Source organism: Ahaetulla prasina, chromosome 2 (genome assembly GCF_028640845.1).
Source record: "Ahaetulla prasina isolate Xishuangbanna chromosome 2, ASM2864084v1, whole genome shotgun sequence".
NCBI classification, from domain to species: domain Eukaryota; kingdom Metazoa; phylum Chordata; class Lepidosauria; order Squamata; family Colubridae; genus Ahaetulla; species Ahaetulla prasina.
Genome location: NC_080540.1, coordinates 173,964,646 through 173,987,034, shown reverse-complemented (window position 1 = coordinate 173,987,034; position 22,389 = coordinate 173,964,646). Strand labels below are relative to the sequence as shown.

Genomic DNA, 22,389 nt, shown 5'->3' with positions numbered 1-22,389 from the left:
GACCTGGCTTGCAAAACCCGGATTTCCTCTGAATAATCTGCTTTCCGCACTCTTTGTGGGTGACCATTTGATTGATTGCCACCTAGATCGGACAATCCAAATTTCCTGGTGTTCCCCCCTCACGCCACTGGGGGTTACATTATGACAACATACCCGAGTGAGACCATGACGTCAAAGGGAATACCTCTCTATTGGGATGCTTGGGCATTCTGTGACAGCAATACCCGATTACCGTTTCCCTGGCTTCGGTTTTATTTTATTTTATTTTAATTCATTTATTTAGACTTGTCAAAACAAAAATGAGAACAAGAATAAAAATACAATGATAAACACCCCCTAGCTATTGACCACTCAAGTTATGATGTAAGCTCCACGGAAGTCAATTTGGGACTGAAATTGAACATTTGTAGCTGAAGCAACTGAATCGGGGGGGGGGGAGCATTCCAGACTTTGAAACCTCTATTACAGGAATCGTATTTTTTACAGTCCAGTTTAGAACGATTTACATTGAAAGCGTTTAAAGCGGTTGTTAGCGCGCCTCTTATTTTGTTGTTTTAGCCGCTTTCGTTGTTCGAGCCGCTAATTTCCCTCTGAGTCGGAAGTTTGTGTGTGTTTGTATTTTAAAAGACCCCGATCGTCATTGTCCCCGCCCTTTGTTCTAGCTTCCAAAGCGGGGTCTCCAGCCTTGGCAACTTTAAGCCTGGCGGACTTCAACTCCCAGAAATTCTGGGAGTTGAAGTCCGCCAGGCTTAAAGTTGCCAAAGTTGGCGAACCCATGAGCAGCAGCCAAAGGCTTTGAATTATATGGATAGATCCACCTTCCGGCGCTTCCGCTCTGCGCCTTTAAGATCGGGTCGATGAAGTCAGCGGCAGAAGCCGGGATTGCCGGCGAAAGCGGAAGTGGTGGGCGGGGACAAAGGGATGGCAGCGGTGCTTTCTCCCACCACTCACCCCCCAGCCACCCACCCACCCCCGCCCTTCCCCTTGCGCGAGAACACCCGCCAGCTGACTGCCTGACGCCATGAGAGGCGCCCCTCGGGGTGGGTGACGTAACGGGGACGGAGTGGGTGGGTGGGGGGCCGTTAGCGCCCCGGCGCGCGGTGCCTCCGCCGCAGAGCGAAGGTGGAGGGGTCGGGATGGCAGCGGTGGCGACCCCGGGGGGAGCAGAGGCATCCCCGCTGCCGACTCCCGGTGGGGGTGGGGCCGGAGCAGGACCGGGACCACGGCTGCAGCCCCAAGAAGATGAAGAACACGAAGTGGTTCGTGTGCGGGTCAAGGTGAGCGACCCCGGAGGCGAAGAGGCCAGGTGTGGCGGCGGGGTTCCCTGGCTGGGGAGGAAGGGAGAAGCCACAGGTGGGGAGATGCGTCCCCCATGGACCGCTGGGTCTAGTCGGGCCGAAGGATCTTGCCTCATAATGATGTCACAGGGCAGGGCAGCCTTCCCTAACCTGGGCTCTCCAGGTTGCTTCAGACTAGTAAAATGATGTCTGGAAAATTGAATGGGGGGGGGAGGAGGCTTGGAAGGGTGGCCCACAAGATTGTTGGAGCTGAAATCCTTCAGCAGGATGAAATGTGGATAATAATTGGGTAAGAAATGATTGAAGGATTGAACTCGCCATTGGAAAGCAGAGCTGGGTTTCCCATCATTATTCTTCAGCGGCGCTTGCACGGAGAGATGTAACTGTAGGGGGTACGTTGGCTGTGAAATTGGCCGGGTAGTTGGCATGGGAATCTGTTTATTTCCAAGGTAACCTTGCAAAATGTATATCTTCTTGTGGTGGCTGAGACATTGCTCTTTTGTTCTGGAAAGCATAGGCTCCAATTTTCATTGTTTCATACAATGTGCTGAAGTCACTGACTGTTGAGACATCATGCTGTGCTAGGCTTTGGCTTGTATTAACCATAGCTTGGAATCAAGGCTATATTTACATTTCCAGTTTGGTAATATGTGCTATTTTTCTAACCAACCCTAAACTTTTCTAAATATTACATTAAATGCTCAATGTAATATTAGAGTTTTTATTCCGGCGTTCTGATTTTAAATAATTTAGAAATAAGGTTATTTTGTTATTGTGATTTATTAGATTTAATATAGCTGCCCATTCCAGTAGACTGTTTCGTGTTAGAAGGAACATATATGTTATAAGGAACTACATATTTAAAAATATTTATTGGCAACTACAGCCTTCCTTAGAAATATGTCCTTTTGAGTTTGTGGGATTTGAGCTCTTGGTTTTTGAATTGGACATTATTATTCTGATTCATGTCAGAATCTGGTCTTTGATTCAACATTTCAGTAACTATAATAACTTGGGCCATATTCTAGATTCCATTCAGACTCGGCAATTCTTGTTATATCAAGCCAAAAGCTTGTTCTGTTTGTTTTTTTGCAACACTTTTAAATACATATGAAGAACAGAAGCTTAAATAATAGTTATGCACACTTGAACATATATTGATCTTGGCCCCCAATATTTATAATGGTCTTTCATTATTTCATTTCTTCTAAGTATATTGGAGTCGGTTCCCAGAATTCTTCTCCAGTGTGGTTAATCATAGATGTTTGATCTATTGATTTGGGAAATGTACACAAATTTTTGTGCATTTATCACTCAAAGTTGATTAGGGAAAGTCAATACGGTGTCTGGAGGCCGTGCGGGTCTGGATGGGGAGGAACAGGCTTCAGCTCAATCCCTCCAAGACTGAGTGGCTGTGGATGCCGGCATCCCGGTACAGCCAGCTAGTTCCATTGCTGACTGTTGGAGCCGAGTCATTGGCCCCTATGGAGAGGGTTCGCAACTTGGGCGTTCTCCTGGATGCTCGGCTGTCGTTAGAAGAACATATGACGGCCGTCGCCAGGGGAGCTTTCTATCAGGTGCGCCTGATACGCCAGTTGCGCCCCTTCATAGACCGGGATTCCCTATGCATGGTCACTCATGCCCTCGTCACTTCCCGCCTGGACTACTGTAACACTCTCTACATGGGGCTCCCCTTGAAGAGCACCCGGAGGCTCCAACTGATCCAGAATGCGGCTGCGCGGGTAATAGAGGAAGCTACTCATGGCTCCCATATAACACCTCTCCTGCGCAAGCTGCACTGGTTGCCGGTGGTCTTCCGGGTGCAATTCAAGGTGTTGGTTACCACCTTTAAAGCGCTCCATGGCATAGGACCAGGCTATTTACGGGACCTCCTGCTGCCACCGATAGCCTCCCACCGACCTGTGCGCTCACACAGGAGGGTTTCCTAGGGGTGCCGTCAGCCAAACAATGTCGGCTGGCAACCCCCAGGGGGATCTCCTACCCTCTGGAATGAGTTGCCTCCAGGGATACAATAACTCCCTGACCTCCAGACCTTCCGTCGCGAGTTGAAGATGTTTTTGTTTTACCGCGCAGGGCTGGCCTAATACACTACGGTTTTTTAATTGGGGTTTTTATTATTTTTCTATTATAGTTTTTAAATGGGGTTAGCCAAATTGAATAAGATTTTTAAATTGTTTTTAATTCTATTTATAAAATTGTTCTTATGTTGGCTGTAAACCGCCCTGAGTCCTTCGGGAGAAGGGCGGTATAAAAATCAAATAAAGAAAGAAAGAAATAAAATAAATACCAAGCTGTTCGTAATTTATTTTCCCTTCCTTTTCTCATACTGATTCTTTTTCTTCAGAAGAAATGCCTATAAGCAAAGAGAAGAATTGAAATATTAACAATATACTTTAATGAAGATTGCCTGACAAATATGGAATTGAATCAAATGTGGTCATAATCTCTGCTGTGTAATGAAACAGTAATAATATTTCTTTGTTTTTACCAGGAAATGCTGAGACTATGTACAGTACAGATTATGCAGACTATCCAGTTAATATCAGTGTGTTTTAAATCTTACCTATGTGCAATTTCTGCAGAAATGTGAAGGCTTCTTGCAACCTGAGTTCCGGACTTTTGCTGTGGATCCACAGATCACTTCACTGGATGTATTGCAGCACATTCTCATCAGAGCTTTTGACCTCAATGGGTGAGTTACAATAGAATAACAGGGTTGGAAGGGACCTTGGAGGTCTTCTAGTCCAACTCCCTGCACAAAGAGGAGACCCTCTATTGTTTCACACAAATGGCTGTCATTTCTATTGAATAGAAATATTCAAATACAATTCTATCATTTATGTCATATCATTTCTGGAAAGCAAGTGCACTGAGGGAGGATGCAAATAAATGGGCCTGTCTTTCAGCTCCCATTGTGATTGCTTCAATTAATGAAAGCAAATTTTTCAGCACATCATTGACGGGGCTTTAAGCTAGGGGTTTTTGTTTTGAGATATTGGAAGGAGAGTGAGAACTCAGACCGTGAATTGTGAGCAATGACACTTTGCATCCTTTCCCTCATTGTGACATCATATATTACATTAGCAATGAAGCTAAAAAAGAATGCCATATACCAAGAGGGAGACTGCTAATGTTGTATGGAGGGGTCTAAGAAAATAGATGAGAGATAGATGTTTTGGCATGCTTGAAAAAAAGAGGGACAGTATGCTTCATTTTAACAAAAAAAAAAACATATTTTAGACACCAATTTATTGGTAACTTCTCATGTGATTATAAGCCTAGTGAAGAAAAACAGTGCTGTTCTTTTTTTTAAAAAAATCAGTTGGGTAGCCTGCAAAAGCTATGGAACCCCTCCCAACAATCAGTTGTAGCTTCCAGGATCCCAAATTTAGCAAAACACTGACCAACTATTGCAATGTCTTCATTTTCAAAATTGGTGGTGGTGGTCATGATCCTGAGAGGCATTCTCAACAACTCATTTTCATCCTTAGGACTCACTAGCGTCTCTTGTCAACTTCCTGAGTGATGAATATTTTTCAGGTTTTGATTATTTTTAATCATGGGATGGTGACTGCTTGCCTCCTAGAGCAGGAGTCCCTAACCCCCAGGCCATGGCTCATTACCAAGCTGCAGACTATTCAGAACTGGGCCATGTGAATGGCAGGCTGGCTTGCATGCACAACTCAACCTGCACAAGCGGCAGGCCGACACACATGCACAAATGCACTGCATAGCTCAACTTGCAAAAGTTGAGTGCTGTGCATGTGCGCTGCCCTGCCACTCACATAGGGTAAGCTGCGTGTGCATATGCGCCACCCCACCACTCACGTGGCCCTTTCCACCCTCCAGCTGGGCCACCAAGCCACAAGGTTGGGGACCACTATCCTAGAGGCTACCTCTCCCCAATATTTTATCTCTAGAAACACTGCATTTAATTGGCTGGGGGAAAAATCAGCCCTGTCTCCTTTTTTGAATGATCTCCTGCAACTTTTCCAATGTTGTCTACTCTTGTATTATCCTCTAATGCGGATTTGGTCTGGCTGGAACTTGCCCCAAAGCTCCACTTAACACCAGACCTTATTTCACAGTACACATATGGGAGATTGTTTAGTACATGTGTGATTTCTCATCTTATTTTCTACGTAAATATGTGCTATCCTGAAAAAGAGATATTCAGCTTTAGTGAAAAGAGCTCTAAACTCTTTGCCTGTATCAGGAAGAAGAATTTTACCATCAGCTATTTAAGCAGAGATAAGCAAAACCAAGAAATGTACTTGTCATTGATGTCAGACTGGGATCTGGGGATGGCCTTTGCTGGAGCTTCCAAGCCTTTTTTACAACTAAAGATAGACATCAAGCCCTTGGAAGACAGTGAGTAATTTTTACGTCATTAACTAGAGAGCAAATAATAAAGATTCTATTCCCTCACATCTTGTTCTCATTCTATACATTTTACTGCAGGAGGCATGTTCCATCCACAGAGTTCCTTATCTTTAGCTTATCTATTTATGGTATATTGTTCTTGTGGGGATGGTGGCTGATAGCTGTTGTAGAAGAGAAGGTATGAATCACAGCATTGTTGACAGATACAGCATTGTTAGGCATAGTCATGGATGGGGAAACAGCAATAGGGTTGAACAAGTAAATCTGTGCGTGTGTGTTTTGGTACATCCCACCTGTTGCTTGACTCACTTGAAAGCTATCTGTTATCAGCCCCCTTTTTGTATCAGCACCTCTTTCCAGCTTGAAGCATGCAAAAATTAATATGGCATTAATATTATGTAATCACCAAAGTCAAGTTCAGAATTCTGAGTGAAAATTATGTTGGCTTGGAATGCAATTAGACTGAAATATAAGCTTGAAAAGGCCCTCCCTGTATTATTTTTCTCAAAAGAACCAAAGTAAGTGAATGCATGATTTAGTAAATCATAGTAGTTGCACTAACCTTGTTTTAAATTATTTTCTTCTTATAACAAGATATATACACTCCAGTTTGCATCCTTTTTGGTAGATATCTTTGTCCCTGTGAAAGTGCGAATGCAGTGGGGAGAAGGATGGGCAGAACTGGTTTGAGGAATATGCTCACATTATCATACTCTTTCAGGCCCCCTGCTAGAAGATTGGGATATTATCAGCCCTAAGGATGTTATCAGTACTGACCTGCTGCTAGTGGAGAAGAGATCTCTGGCAGCTGCAGCCCTGCCCTTCACCCAGTCCATCATTTCCCAGGTGGGCCTTCAGGGAGTGGAGTTGCTACCTTATATTTTCATTGGATGGTATTTGCAAGATCTTACAATGCAAATGCAGTGCCCTGCATTCTTATGAGTCAGTTTCAGTATTGCTATATACCCTTGTGAAAGCATAGTGTTTATATGCACAAGATGCTGGTTGTTTTCTTTAATGGCTTGGGGTCTGAATATCTAAAAGATTGCCTTTCTCTGGTAAAATCTACCAACCTGTCCTGAACAATCATTTAGAATTTAGAATAACAGAGTTGGAAGGGACCTTGGAGGTCTTCTAGTCCAACCCCCTGCTTAGGCAGGAAACCCTACATCACTTAAGTCAAATGGCTATCCAACATCATCTTAAAAACATCCAGTGTTGGAGCATTCCCAACTTCTGGAGGCAAACTGTTCCACTGATTAATTGTTCTCACTGTCAGGAAATTTCTCCTTAGTTCTAAGTTGCTTCTCTCCTTGATTAGTTTCCACCCGTTGCTTCTTGTCCTACCCTCAGGTGCTTTGGAGAACAGTTTGACTCCTTCTTCTTTGTGGGAGCTCCTGATATATTGGAACATTGCTATCATGTCTCCCCTAGTCCTTCTTTTCAGTAAACTAGACATACCGAGTTCCTGCATCTTCATATGTTTTAGCCTCCAGTCCCCTAATCATCTTTGTTGCTCTTTTCTGCACTCTTTCTAGAGTCTCAATTATCTTTTTTACATTGTGGCGACCAAAACTGAATGCAATATTCCAAGTGTGGCCTTACCAAGGCATTATAAAGTGGTATTAACATTTCATATGATCAAAGAAAGGCTGCCCAGGGTCCCCATTTACTAGGAGATGCAGTGCGAGAAGGCCAGACAACAGCATTCTTTGTAGCATGCTTTGTCCTATGGAAAGGCTTATACTCCAAAGTGAGGATGGATCCCACTGTTGTGGCCTTCTGGAGAATTGTAAAGGAGTTATCTTTTCCAGAGGGTCTTTCAGAATTGATTCTGAAGCCATCAGAATGAGCTTTATTCTAATACATTGCAGTATTTATCTAATAATTATGCAGTTTGTGCTTTAGTCTGGAAAGATTCCTGTCTAGAGGTGAGCAACAAATATACTACTTTGATCAGCTCATTGTGTGGCTTCTGGTTTCTTGCACCTGACATGAATTACTCTCCCCCTACCTTCCAATTTTTAAGGAGTAGTTAACCTAAAATCTTGCATGGTAAAATATGGAACTATTTGTGATGTGTGGTTTGGGTTTTTTTCCTTCCAGTTTTAAGTCATTAACTGTTGTTGATCTCAGCTTTCTTTTTTGCTTTTTGTCAGGTGGGACGGACATTGTCAAAGGTCCAGCAGGCACTCAGCTGGTCCTATGGGGAAGATGTCAAACCTTTCAAACCTCCTTTGAGTGACTCAGAATTCCATACGTATTTGAATCATGAAGGCCAGTTGACAAGACCAGCAGAACTGCGCCTCCGAATCTTCCATGGTGGAGTTGAGCCTTCATTGCGCAAGGTGAGAACGGGCATTTGAGCTGGTAGTAGTTGTCCGCCCCTTGTTATAAGGGAAATATTTATTCCTATAGCTGATCCATCAGCTAGTCACTATTGATGAAGAAAATTTCTTTTAAAACTGAATCTACCCTATCTCTGCAGGTTGTTTGGAGATATTTGCTAAATGTCTATCCTGATGGCTTGACTGGACAGGAGCGTATGGATTACATGAAGCAAAAGACACGTGAGTATGAGCAACTGAAGGGGGAATGGGAAGCACGGACCAACCCTGAAGACCTGGATTTCATCCGTAGTAATGTGCTGAAGGATGTTCTTCGAACAGATCGCACTCATCCCTACTATGCTGGTTCAGATGACAATCCTCACCTGACAGCCCTGCATGATCTGCTGACCACCTATGCTGTGACCCACCCACAGATTTCCTACTGTCAGGGAATGAGTGACATTGCTTCTCCCATCCTGGCTGTAATGGACAGTGAAGCACATGCCTTCATTTGTTTCTGTGGCATCATGAAACGCCTGGAAGGTAACTTCCAGGTAGATGGTGAAGTCATGTCAGTTAAATTTACCCATCTCAAGCTTCTCCTCCGCCATTCAGATCCAGATTTCTACTCCTACCTCCTGTCTCGGGGTGCTGATGACCTCTTCTTTTGCTATCGTTGGCTGCTGTTGGAGCTGAAACGGGAGTTTGCATTTGAGGATGCTTTGCGCATGCTGGAGATCACGTGGAGTTCCTTTCCTCCTGATCCTCCAGAGAAGGAAGTAGAATTAGTGGGCCCTCCAGCCAGGCCCGGAGACAGCAGCCAGTCTATCCGAAGGAGACACATGCTACGCCCAGCTTGTAGTTTTGAGGCAGCTGGGGATCGGCCGTGCCAGGGGGCAGTTGCTGAAGAGAAAGTATTAGTAAAGCAATCTAGTTTTGGGGAATTCAAGTATTACATTACTCATAATGAAGACAATTTGGAGGATGACCCATCACTCAGATCTCAGCACTCAGAGGATGAGAAGGAAGATTGCACCAGTGAACAGGATCCATTGATTCAGACAACTAACATGGCTAAATCCTTCTCTGCTCCATCTCTTCGGGCCTTGACACCACCCTCTCGAGATTCTGTCTCCACCTCAACTAATGGCAATGAGGAAAGTCAATCAGAGGAAGAGAAGGGAGACTCAATAGTTAATACCCCTTCTTCTCCCTCCCATGGACCTACTTCTTCTTCTACTCCTCCTGCCCTAGTCAGCCTCCCTCCTCCGCAAGAATTTGGCAAAGGCAATCCCTTTGTACTCTTCTTATGTCTTGCCATTCTTTTGGAGCATCGAGACCATATAATCAAAAACAACATGGACTACAATGAGCTAGCCATGCATTTTGATCGCTTGGTACGCCGGCACAACCTTAACAAGATCCTTCACCGTGCCAAGGCCCTGTTTGCTAACTACTTACAGTCAGAAGTTTGGGATTCTGAAGAGGGAGATGAGGCAGCAGCTGAATCTCCTGCGGTTTCATGATTCCCCCTTTGTCTTGATGTGTAGGGACAGGTTCCCTGCGGTCATTATGGTGCAAGCATCGATGTGGAAGAGTGGTCAGTGAAGTAATCCAATTTAGGCTCAATCATTCAGTAATCCTCTTGGAAGATGGTCAGGAGCAACTAGATTGGATTGCCACACTCAATACACCTTCTGTATCCAATGTATCTGTTTTTAACGAACTCTTTGGGCAAATATCCCATCCATTTTTGTGCCCCCTTCTCTTCCAAGTGCTAAATAGTCTTTCAAAGAAGAGTTTACCTTGGAGCAGACAGGTTCTTCACATTTCCCCTCCTTAATCAATACTTCCCAAATATTTCTCCCTCTGTTTACTGCCCACTTCATTTCTTAAGATGTCGGTTGCTAAGAGACCCAGATTGATTTCTGATCCTTCTAGAATCAGGATCTTTTCTTCCACATAGCTTTGCCAAAAACATTTTTAATGTTCCATCCTGGTATATTTTTATTTTCCAGCAATTTGAGCTCGTCAGAAGTTCTACAAAGATGCTTCAGCTTTAAAAAAATGCTTCATATGCTTATTTCAGTGTTTTTTGGCCCAAGTTTTTTTTTTAAAGCACGTCATTTTTTTCTGGGGCTTCTGTTCCACTGTCCCACTAGCTTTTGATTGTTTAAAAAAAACCCTAATATCCATAAACCTGTAAAAACAAAAACAAAACACACTGGATGTGTTCAAAACTGGCAATTATCTGAAGGAGAGTCAACAGTTTAACGAGAGGTTGGGCAGAGAGAGTAAGTGGAGACCTGATGCCAAAGTGTCCTTAACAGAATAAATTTGAGGTGTGCAGTACTTCATGCTGTACTTGCACGTGCCTTTTGATTAGTTGTCTTCCCAGAAACATAACATCCAGGACTGACTCTCTGCACATGTAACCATGTCTGAATAGGTGAGGTCCATTTGTAGGTGATTTAGTTGGCCTTGTTTAAATCCAGATCCTTGCTCAAAGTGTCAGGTTGTTATAATAGCTCTAAAATATGTAGCAGGAAATTCTGTATCTTGAAGCTAGACAGAAGTCATTTCTACTATTATTTGTTAACCTGACACCAAGGGGGAACACATAATACTATGCACAATTTGATTTCCTGCCAGAGATTTTTGAATCTTTGACTCTCCCCAATGGCTATTTTAGGATTATAGCAAAAATAGATTCTTGCTCTTGCCTGTTGTCTACGGTTAAACTAGATGAGAGAGGTGATAAAGAGATTGAAGTTTGAAGACAGTGTTGAATGAGGTCAAATCTGAGCTATGTTGGTGGAATCTTTCCTTTCTAGGTTCAAAGTCAACTGCCTAGAAGAATTTTTCCCATTTTGCTTTAATCAGTTGAGCAGAAAGGCACAATTCTTGGTATCAGCCAGCTGTGTTCCTTGAGGTCAGTTTTCTACCTGTAACATCATCAGGCAGTTTGAATTCATATTTCTTTTAAGTTAGGCATCTTCTGCATCGGTTAATATTTTATTTGGAGACACAGGGAGGAGGAAATGTCTTCCCTTAGTAATATTGGATATACAAGCACATGGCTATTGGCTTTTTCCTCTTAGCCTCAGCCTTTGTTTATAGATTGGGTAAATCTGGCATGCAGGGTTTTTCTAATCCATTTTAATTAAATGGCCACTAGAAGGAGCTGGAACTTTATTTAAGGTAACCTATGAAGCAACCATGAAATAGGACTGTAAAGTAAGGACAGGCAACTTGTCACATTCACAATCCGTTTTCATTAGCCTTCTTAGCTAGACTGAATGAGATTTTGTAACATCCGGAAGACTTCAACCCCTGTTGTGGAGTATTCTTTACCTGTTTGGATAGATGGCATTTATGAAGTTGGAGTAATTGCAGGGAAGATGATATTTAATCAAACGATTTAAACTACAAGCCTTTTAGAGAGGCCAAGAAAAGGGCATTTGAGTTCCCCGTATTGATAGTTAAAGTGTGCTACTACCAACTCATGGCTGTAAATAGTGCCTTAAGATCTTTGACATTAATGAGGTGTATTCTCCCACAATGTAGAAAGCAGCATGTCTTGCTGTTAAGAAAATCATATTCTTAATTTACTCAGCTGTTTCCTGAGTGAACAATATGAGTTATGAAACATTTGGAGGTCTTAAGTGAATCAGGTATTATGGATTACAATTAGCATTTCTAATTTTTTTTCAACACTTTCCCCTTTTGTGTAATAGCCTGATCCGGGACCATCCCATTACACTTTTAAACTATATCCTATTTTTCTATAGGTAGAGTTCTATGTCTTTTTCCAACTAAACATCTCCCTTGTATTAGTTTTAGTTATCTTGAAATCACAGATCTACTCAGGCTGCTAGTTCAAAACTCATAATGTAAATTGCCCTGGATTCTGATACATGCCGATGGTATTCCAACTCGTATCACAATAGCTAGTGATGTTGGAGGGCAACCAGGCAGGCTATGGGAATACCAAAATATCAAGACTGTTTTCAATTCTTTCTGTGTTCCATGTTGCCTAAGCTAGCTTCCTATCTAGTTTATAACAATGCTTCTCCATGAAATTTTTGTTTCTTCTAGAAAAGGCTTCTGCCTAAGAATCAATTGCTATTTCCATCATGATTTGCCCTTTGTGTTACCAAGAGCATACATGAAAGCATGCATGTAATAAACTATAATTAGTTGAGGCTGGAATTTGAAGCCATGTTAACCTTCTCACATGACATCTGAGAATATAAGAGCGGTCAAGTGATATGATAACATTAGTCCTTAGATGGTCCAGGCTGACTTGAGACCAGATATGAAGTCTCTTGCCATATTTATCAGCATATTTCAAAGTACTAGTGAGAGGTGGGTACATCTTACTGCTTCCCTAACAGTGAGCATTTCATATGCTGCTGGTGATACTGAACTGGATAGAACATTGAAAAGAATCTTTTTAGCTAAACAAAACTCATGGACTTTCTCAAAAGATCTGACGCAGTAAGATGACATGGAGCAATAATGGCTAATGCATAGACTTCCAATGTGTGAGATTAATTTTCTGTTTTGATTTGGTTTGGGCATATATTTTAATCAACACAAATTCTGAAGCATTTTGGTTAAGTTTATTTGGCCCAAGCCAATCTCCTCCCTTTTGATTTGTAGGTAAAGGGCTAATATTGCTGGGTTTAAGCTGTGGCATTTTTTTCAAGTGGGAACCCCTTTTCCTTTTAGCTTATCCCTTTCTAATCAGCTGAAATATCTAACAGGGCTGTCAGTACAAAATAGTTACTATTGGAACCACATCAGCTGCATTAGTTTTAAGAGTCTGATTTTCAACAGTAAGTAAATTGTAGGCAACATATTTTATTCTGACTTGTGGAGGGTGGATCACAGACCCCCCTTGGTGATTTGCTTCCTCCATGGTGCTATTGGAGTCTCTGTGTCTCAGCCAGGTTCTCTTGGTTATTTGTTTAACTTCCGGACAACTGGTATACAATCTGGATAGCCTTTTTCCCCTCCTTATGAGGACAGGATGGGCCTGACCTGTGCCTTTTCCTATGCTTAGAAAACTTTCTTTAAGATTAAATTTGGACCTGCCACCAAGTTTGAACACAGAGGTAAGACTCAATCATAATAATAGGCTGTATGTGTACACTTGTTTTGAACCTTAAATTTGGACTGATTGGGAGGTAGAGGTGTTCATTTTATCTCACATGTCAAATCACAAATTACATACTAAATTGTGATTCATCTCTTTATGAGACAAACACTGTAAAAATAAATAAAACTAACCTGAATTTAAGTTCCTTCTTCAGATTACTTCTGATACAACAGACATGTTTCTTATTTCAGAGAGATATCCAACTGAAATTTAGTCTCTTGCATCCAAAGGCTTTAAATGAGAGTCCATGAAATGAGAATTCATCATACTGTTTTTGATTAAATAAATCTTTGCTATATTTCAAAAGCATGTAAATCCTTCATGTCCATAAAAGATTAGGAACAGAAAAAGTAAACCTCCTTGCAACTGGCAGTAATGCCATAATTGTATAATTTTCAGCTCCTTTTAATTAATTGCTTGACTTCAGAGTGACCATCCAAAGTTTATGCTTAAAATGTATTGCTTCTCCAAATCTCTATATAATTCTACTTGCTTATTTTTCATTGCTGCTTTCTTTCATTAGTGTACTAAATTAGTTCTCGGAAGCAAATAATGGAATTGACTAATGTTATATTGCAAAAAAATAATAATTGGTTACATCAGTGGGAGAAGATACCTTAACAGATCCTCTCTGTTCTGTTGAGATGTCCCTGAACTTTCCTTGCCTTATAATTCCTGCCTGCTGCTCTGGGTTTTCTTCCCTCTCTACTGTTATCACCAACAACAAAGTTAAAATTCAGATTCTCCTATTTGTTTCTCAGGCAGAGAATCTGACTATCAGGCAGCTACCACATGGAGATGCATCTGATCTAGTTATTAAAATTCAATGAAACAGTCTGGTAGCTTGAGTGAAATGAACAGAAATTCTTTTGTGCTCTTTGTTGGTTTTTGTGAGATTTGCATAAGGATTTTGTCGTGATTCTTTAATAGCAGAAATAGTGGTGATAATACGGAAGCTACCTGTATGCCTTATTTCTGCTTCTAGATGTACACCAAGAGGGGAATCCTGCTTGGGGTTTATTATAGGGGTCCAAATTCTCCCCCCTTGATAACTTTGAGAACTATGTTACAGCTGATACCATTTATCAGCTAATCTCTGTGTACAAATGCTATAACATAAACTCTATTTTGCATACTCCATCTTTGGAGCCTCCTTGGTACTTGAAAGCTGGTGGCCAAATTCTGTTAGATTTCCTTCCTCCATTTCTGTTCCCATGCCTGAGGGAAGACTTCTAATTTATTAAAGTTTGTTATTCTGTCTTATATTTATATCTATATATTTTTATCTTGCCATTGTATTCTTTTTTGTGTTATTTATTTATACAAGGTTTTTTTTTCTTTTTTTGTTGTGATACTTTACATTTGTAACAGGGACTTGTGAAGAGCACCAAGGCTTTAAGGAAGGTTGTATGAGCTAAGAACCGGTGGTGCCAGAATCCTGGTGCTTACATATTTTGTCTAGTATCTTTGTAATGTTACACCGAGTCTTAAAAAGATGGTGAGCTTGTTCAAAGCTGAAGAAAATCCTTTAGAAAATTAGGTTTGCAGTAAAAAAGTAGAAGGGAGCCGAATAAAGTGTGTAGCCAAAGGTACCGTATATAAACTGGCCAGCTCAGATAGCGGTATCATGTTTGTGACAGTGCCATTGAGAACCAGTCTAGCTAAAGTTTTGGGAAGTTCCCCTAAGCAGGCACCTGTGAAATGAATGGTAATACAAAAGAAATTCTTGTCTTCAGTTCATTTGTTTGAGGTTTGCACAAAATCATTCCCAATATCCTTTATAAATGAATAGAAAGATGGTACGTGGAGTTCCTGCCTCAGGCATCAAGATATTTTGGCTGCATATATTTCTGGATTTTAGTGACGTTAAGGTTTAAAGTTGCTTTGATGGGCTGAAAAAATGAAAACCTTTAACCTATATTCTTGATAACCTAGTCACTTAGGTTCATTCCACTGGATAGTTTCTAAGATTCAGTGGATCAGGGATTGGTCATCACCAGCAGGCCTGAAGAAGGAACCAAAAAGGAAGTGACCAGAGAAAGGCTGTATGACATTTAGAGTTAATTTTGTGTTTCAGCCCTCACTCCACCTCTCCTCAGGACAAGGCATTTATACTGTTGCATGCTTGACACTACCCTTCTCATATAAACTTTTTTTTTTTTTTTGCTCATGTACTTGTGTAATTTTTCCAATTTTATCTCCTCTTAATGTATTATCGTTAAATTCAGATGGCCATTTTTCCTTCTGGGCCTCAAGACACTTTTGTCTCTCTTGCTTAAAACAAATATGATAAAGGTTTGAAAGACTTAATAAAAAAACCTGTTGCTTGTTGCCTTGGTTTATGAATGATAGGAGTGGACCAGCCCAGTTTTATTCTTTGTTAAGGCAATTTACATTTCCTGTGTTATCAGATTCTAATGTCAACTAAGTTGCTGAGAACTGGAGAAGAGACACACAATCCTTATCTTGCATTAATGTAGTGGCTTCAAGAGAAAGGAGGAGGAAAAGCTAACAAGAATAAAATATGGCCAAAACAAATAACTTAATATTTTAATGGGGAATACATCAATCTTAAAAATATGGCACACCCAGTTCATTGATTTTCCCTATTTAAGAGATTGGTTGATAGATGAACTTTTGTCATAAGGAGTTTTAAGAAACTTAAGACAAACCCAGTCCTGCAGTATGATATACTCTGGCTTAAAGCACTATAGGAAATATCTCTGTACAGGAGAGATAAGAAAGAAAATGGTGCCCAAAACCTTTAAAATGTTGCCCACAATATTTTAGGCTAGCACTAAAAAAGTTGCAAGGAGAAAATTATGGCAAACCAGTTTGGAAGAAATTTAACAATATCAGCACAAGAAGGGTAGATAGGATAGTAATCAAGCTGACTGATACCAGACATACAACTTGCAGAAAAAAAATGTCAGTAGATGATTTAAAAAAAAACATTAAAAATCTGTGAAAGAATGGAACTGAACAGTGATTGAAATTTGTTTTGTTCTCAAAAAGTTAAAAATGAGTTTATGCTTCAACCTGGTTTTTAATTTTGTTAATGAATATAACTTGATGGCACCATAGAACCATGAAAATAACATCCAGGTAGTCCTTGACTTACAACCATTCATTTAATGACCATTTGAAATTATAATGTCGTTGAAAAAAGTGACATGACTGCTTTTCACATAACTGTTGCAGCATTTCCATGATTATGTAATCAAAGTTTGGACACTACAATGGTTCAACAGGCAACGGGCTCATGTGATCACTTTTTAAAACCTTCTGAGAAGCAAAGTCAACAGGAAAGCCAGATACACTTAACAATCAAGTTACTAACTTAACAATTGGAGCGATTTACATAACTGTAAAGAAAGGTCATAACATGAGGCAAAACTCACTTAACAATTGCTTAGCAACAGAAATTTTGGCCTCACTTCTATTCGTAAGTCGAGGACTGTATATAGAGCATTGCAACAGTTGGGAAGCAAAACATGCTGGAGCTCACAAGGACAAAAAAAACAGTTGCTGAGGCTGAGAGTTCAGTCATGAAAAATTAAACTCCACATACCATAGCACAGAAGAAAAAGATTAGATCTGGCTTATCAAGAATCCCAAAGCAATGTCAGTTTTGCAGTTCGAGCATTTTAAAGTTATCTGTGGAAGCTCACCGGGACTGAAGAATGTTTGTAGATACCTTCTAAAGCTCAAAAAAAAAAACCCCACTCAAGGAATGCAAAGAGTCTGTGTACATCCACAAAGTACATACTATATAAGTGTACACAGATTTATACATCAGATTTCTACAAAATACAAATATGTATTTTCATTATCTTAACATTTGTATGTAAAGTATAATACTACACCTACATGTGCAGGTCTTAAAGGTAAAGACTCAAAACTCAACTTTTGACTACTAAAATATTTTTCTTAGTAATGGTGTCAAGTGATTTAGCTGTTGCTTCCTGTTGATATATTATTGTAACTTCCCAGTCTATCTTACTATCCTTGAGTTTCTTGATGGTCTTGCACCTAAGCACTAACTAGATTTGATTATATGTAGGTTTTGGGAGGATTAGCCAGAGTTGGGTATTTGTGTACAAAATCACATCACAATCCATTTACCTTATCTGCATGAACCTTCACAAATCATTTTTTAAAAACAGCATTTACCTGGTAAGCTAGCAGGATAGGCTTATCTCGGATTCTTTCTTGGTAGTAGCTAAGTCTAGAAAAAGTTTGGAAGAAAGCAATCTGATTACAAACTAAAACAAAAAATTAAAACCACCTAATCATTATATGGCACTAAAGGCCAGGTTTTATTTTTCAGTTCAGTTCACTGCCCCTCATATTAACCAAACTATCTGTCAGCATCTGCTTTTTTATCTTTGTTGCAGCCATTGCAAGTAATGCGATTTATTTTGTCACATATAGGTGGTGTTTTGATCTCTGAACAAAGTTACTAAAAATAACTTCTTTTAAACGGAACTCAGAACACTAAAAAAAGAGATCTGTTTTGAGGTTGGAATATTTGAAAGTGACAGTGTTTTATATTCTGCTTGAGATTTTTCATCTTTTGTCAAAATACACCAAGAAAGAGTGAAATTCAGCCTTATGGACCTCTATCTTCAAAAACTGTATTTTTTCCCTAAAAGTCTGTTTTCAAAGGTTCCCTCGCCAGGGAGATTCACCTCTTCTACATCATGCATGAAAACTATTTTTGTTAATGTAAATGCACCAATGGATTCTGTCCCAACAATTTCACAAAGGCTGCTCTGATCCGACAAGTTTTATTCTTGTGGAACAGCATATTTTGAGTAGCAAAATCCTTAAACAATACAGGAACTAACAATTTGTATCTCAATAACAAAAAAATGTTTCTCATTGCATCTTATGCTGTGTGACTTTTTGTCAGAGCATATGAAAGTGTGTGTTAAGCAATTGGAGCTGCAGCGAGTATCAGGAAGATTTCTGCTAAATACGGAATGTTTCCGAGTCCAGTAGTGATCTGGAATACTTCATTTTAAAGGAGGATATAAATCTGTAGTCACATGATAATCAAGGGACTATAGGTATATCTGAATGCAAAATGTATTGCAACAATAAGGAGAGGCTTTCTGGATTGGTGTTCTGTAGACTAAATATGGAATAATCCCCCCACATTGTTATTATTTGGAGGATTGTTAACTCTCCAAATTAATTTAAAGCTAAGGAAATCCAATACTTGTAATCTTCTAGTACAGAATTTTGAAGTGAGTTATTCAAAGGAAAAAGTGTAATTATGGTTGTACAGTTTATATATACAAACTGTAGTTATTACTATAATTTATTACTGATCTTTTAGAAGCAAATACTCATTCCCATTAAGGGGCCACTTCAAATAGCATCAGAAAGTCCATATACAAAATCTCCTTCAATTAGTGTTTTCCAGATGACATATTGCATTATTTGGGAATTCTGGGTGTGGCAATCCAGAGCTAGAGTTTTTTTGTTTTTTTTTGTTAACATTTATATCCCGCCCTTCTCCGAAGACTCAGGGCGGCTTACAGTGTATAAGGCAATAGTCTCATCCTATTTGTATATTTTTTTTTACAAAGTCAACTTATTGCCCCTCCAACAATCTGGGTCCTCATTTTACCTACCTTATAAAGGATGGAAGGCTGAGTCAACCTTGGGCCGGGCTTGAACCTGCAGTAAGTTAGAAGGTCAGAGAAGGTAGGCTTAAAGAGTTCTACAAGATTAGTCCAAATACAATTTTGATATTTATTGATTTACATCCCTCCTTTATTTTGCGTGATTCAACTGAGCATAGATAATGACTTCACTTCTCATTTCCCCCCCAATAACTACCTTGTTTGGGCTAAGAGAGAGTGACTGGCTCAAAGTCTCGTCACAGGCTTTCATATCTAAGGATTAGAATTCACAGTCCATCAATTTCTAATCCAGCACTTATCCGTTACACCAGAGTCGCTCTCTCTTGATGTCACCTTTAGGATTGATTATTCCAATAGAAAGAGTACATAGCCCTGATCCTGGCACCGTTGATTATTTACCTCCAGTTTGATTTTTTTTGTTTACTTTCTGAAAGAAATTAGAAACAATTCAAAAATTGTATTGCCATTACAACTCCAAATGGCCATCAATTAAAGAGGAATATTTTAGAGCACTTCATTCTGATTATTTGTTGTTTCCTGGCTCAACACAAGATGGAGCAAAACTCTCAAAAGAAAATAATAATCTAAGATTGCAAATATAGACAGGCTACATACAGGACTCTGAAATTGTACCTTCCTTTCTCTTTTTATGTTAAGGCACTATTGTCTTTAGTATTGTACAAAAAATTGAATTTCTGACTTTTAACTTGACTCTGTAATGTTATTTATGTTGACTGTAAGGAGAAAGTAAGTCAGAATCTGAACCAGAGTTCAACTTCATGATGAATATGTGTTAATCATATAACATATTGAAAACAGAACATGTGGAAAGTCACTTCTAAGTACAGTAAGTACTTAGTACAGCAGAGTGTATACTACAGATTAAGGCTTTTAATTGAAGATGAAATTTCTAAACAGAAAGGCTGGTGCCCTTTTTTTCAGAAGTCAACCATTAAAACTGAAAAAAAAATCCCATTAATGCTACTGCCAAATATAAGAGGGCATAGAACTCTTCTATTTCTGACCTTAATGTTGTAATATTTAAAGCAAACAAGCAAAGAATTCAAAGGACAGTTAAACAGAAGAAGCTACAGAACTGAATTTTCCATCAATAAATTAAATGCTTATTGCATGGTGTTTTTTTCTTGTTTATCCCTTGAGCTATAGGGATGAATGCTCTCCTTTTCTACCTTTTATTTCTAGTTTTCATGTTGTTGCTTGTCAAGTTTCAAGCAGACAAAACTGACCCAGCTGCAACTTGGTAAATGGAACGTTTGCCAGACCCCAGTATAAGAGGTTCAGCAGAGCTAAAGGTATCTTGGGATACTTTTAGCTCTGTTGAACCTCTTATACTGGTGTCTGGCAAATGTGTCACTGGACAGAGAAGCTGCAAAGAAGTAGTAGAAGCAGAATTAATCTCCCCTCTCCTTGACTTTTTGAGTGCTGTGTATGGAGAGGTTATGGTCAAGAATGCCTAGCAATTAAAAAGAATAATTCCTGGAAGAGTGAGGACAAACTTTAGTGTTTGAGATAGAATAGGATCCTGCCTGTGTCTAATTCAAACATTTTCTGATTTGGTATTATCGCACATTCCCTCCGTATCCAAATAGCAGAAAGTACAAAGGCAGGAATTGGTTTTATTCCGTGTAAAGGGCAGCAAGTAAATAAATTGTATATCTCCTTGTATCTCCCTGACAAGCAGTATATGGGAAGCCAATAGGTATCCCCAAGGAGAGAGCAAATCCCTGAAGAGTAGAATAGGCCAGGGGTCTCCAACCTTGGTCCCTTTTAGACTTGTGGACTTCAACTCCCAGAGTCCCTTAGCTGGCAAAGCCGGCTGAGGAACTCTGGGAGTTGAAGTCCACAAGTCTTAAAGGGACCAAGGTTGGAGACCCTTGGAATAGGCCAAAGAGCAACCAATTAACTTTTCCCGACACCGTGTGTTGACATTTCAGGGAAACTAGTTACAAATGTGGAGATTCATGCATTTATTTTTTGCATTTCTATAACACCCAATCTTTCTTGGGGTGACTTACACACAATATTGCATTACAGCTGTATCTATTTCTTGTGAATATAGTTGAGATGTTAGGATAGCCATGTGAGGGTTCACTTGGGCCTGAATGTTAATAAAGGTTTGTCAGTATTGCTCAATATAAAAGCACATGACCCAAAGCCAGTGGTGTTTTTGTTTTGCAAACCTGCCCTTTTAGCATTGCCCCAAAGAGCTTGGGTGCCTCAGGCAGCACAGAGCACGCAAGACGCTCTGAAGCTGGGGAAGGAGATCTGAATGCCTTGTGTCTTGCAAGATAACCAGCTGCCCAGAGAGGGCCTTGCCCCCAAATCCAAGGATCCTTATGCCTCAGCTAATGATATCTTCCCTTGGCTGAATGGCATTGAGCCACCATTCTAAGTGGAACTACATGACTGTGTATGGGTCAGGAAGTAAGTTTAATTGAATTGGCATGATAGCTCTTTCTGAATAACCTCATGACATACACGAGACAGGGCACCTGAATGCTGCTTATAGCTCCCTCTTTGACCTCAGCTTTGGTAATCCCTAGGGATGAAGATTTGGTACAACCACAAGTTAGTGGAATCCATTTTAGTACAAGAATGGCCTCTCCTTCTGCCTGCCTCTCAGTAAAGGCCACTTTAAGAAGAAAAGGAAACCCTATTAAGTTCAATGGGATGTTCTCTCAGGTAAGCATAAACATATATAGTTTTCAAGCTAAAGAGCCAGGTTCATTTGCAAATGCTTGCAAAATATGTCTATGCTGTTTCAACCAAGATGACTCTAAGTAGCTTACTGATTCCTGCCCATAAACATATAGTTGCTCTTCATTTTAATATTCAAGATAACTGGATGAGTTGGTTAAAATAAAATTAAAATAAGGTCCAGAGACATCTCATTTGTCTTTCACAACTGGAACCTCAGATTTCTCCTTTAATTCTCCAGAGCATGAAGTTCCTCAAATTAACTTACAGTATACTATCTAACCCTCTCTTTGCTTGTTCCCCAAAGGGAGATACTTTTTCAGACTAGGAGCCTTCGAGGTTTATTATGTTTTTTAAGAGAAATTCAGAGTTCCTCTTTTTAAAAAAGAGAATGTTTTCTTTGGGGGAAAAAATGAATGGGTTTTCTCCAACCCTGATTCACCTTAAATAGCACTTGTCCAGTGAAAAGATTGGACAAGCATTCCTAAGCTATTAATTTCTCTCTAAAGAGTGGGGTATAGAAAATCAGGCCTGCCTCCTTCAGCACCCAATTCTCATTGTTCAGTTTTCTTTGAGCTTTAACTGATTCCAGACCTTCACCTAAATTCAGCCCCTCCCCTACAGTTTAAAGACAAAGCTTTTAGGCCACATCCTTGTAGAGAAGATTGTATGATTGTCATACCAGGGAAAAAAGGGGGCCTCAAAGCCTATGCCATATGCAGTTCTTTGCTCACGTCAATGAACAGCCACAGGCCTTGTCCTCAAGCATCCGGCATCTCCCAAAAAAGGAGAAGGGCTGGACTCCAGAGGCAAGTGTCAAC

The 22,389-nt window shown here is 40.1% G+C and overlaps 1 protein-coding gene across 1 annotated transcript; it reads left to right on the top strand.

Moving 5' to 3' along the window:
* The first annotated feature begins 933 nt into the window (after positions 1-933).
* TBC1D25 (TBC1 domain family member 25) lies at positions 934-13,942 on the top strand. Its single transcript, XM_058170577.1, has 6 exons — positions 934-1,277; positions 3,902-4,011; positions 5,536-5,690; positions 6,424-6,548; positions 7,862-8,050; positions 8,191-13,942. Exons 1-6 carry the CDS (start codon positions 1,137-1,139, stop codon positions 9,556-9,558), a joined length of 2,088 nt encoding a protein of 695 aa, XP_058026560.1. The 5' UTR covers positions 934-1,136; the 3' UTR covers positions 9,559-13,942.
* The last annotated feature ends 8,447 nt before the right edge of the window (positions 13,943-22,389 follow it).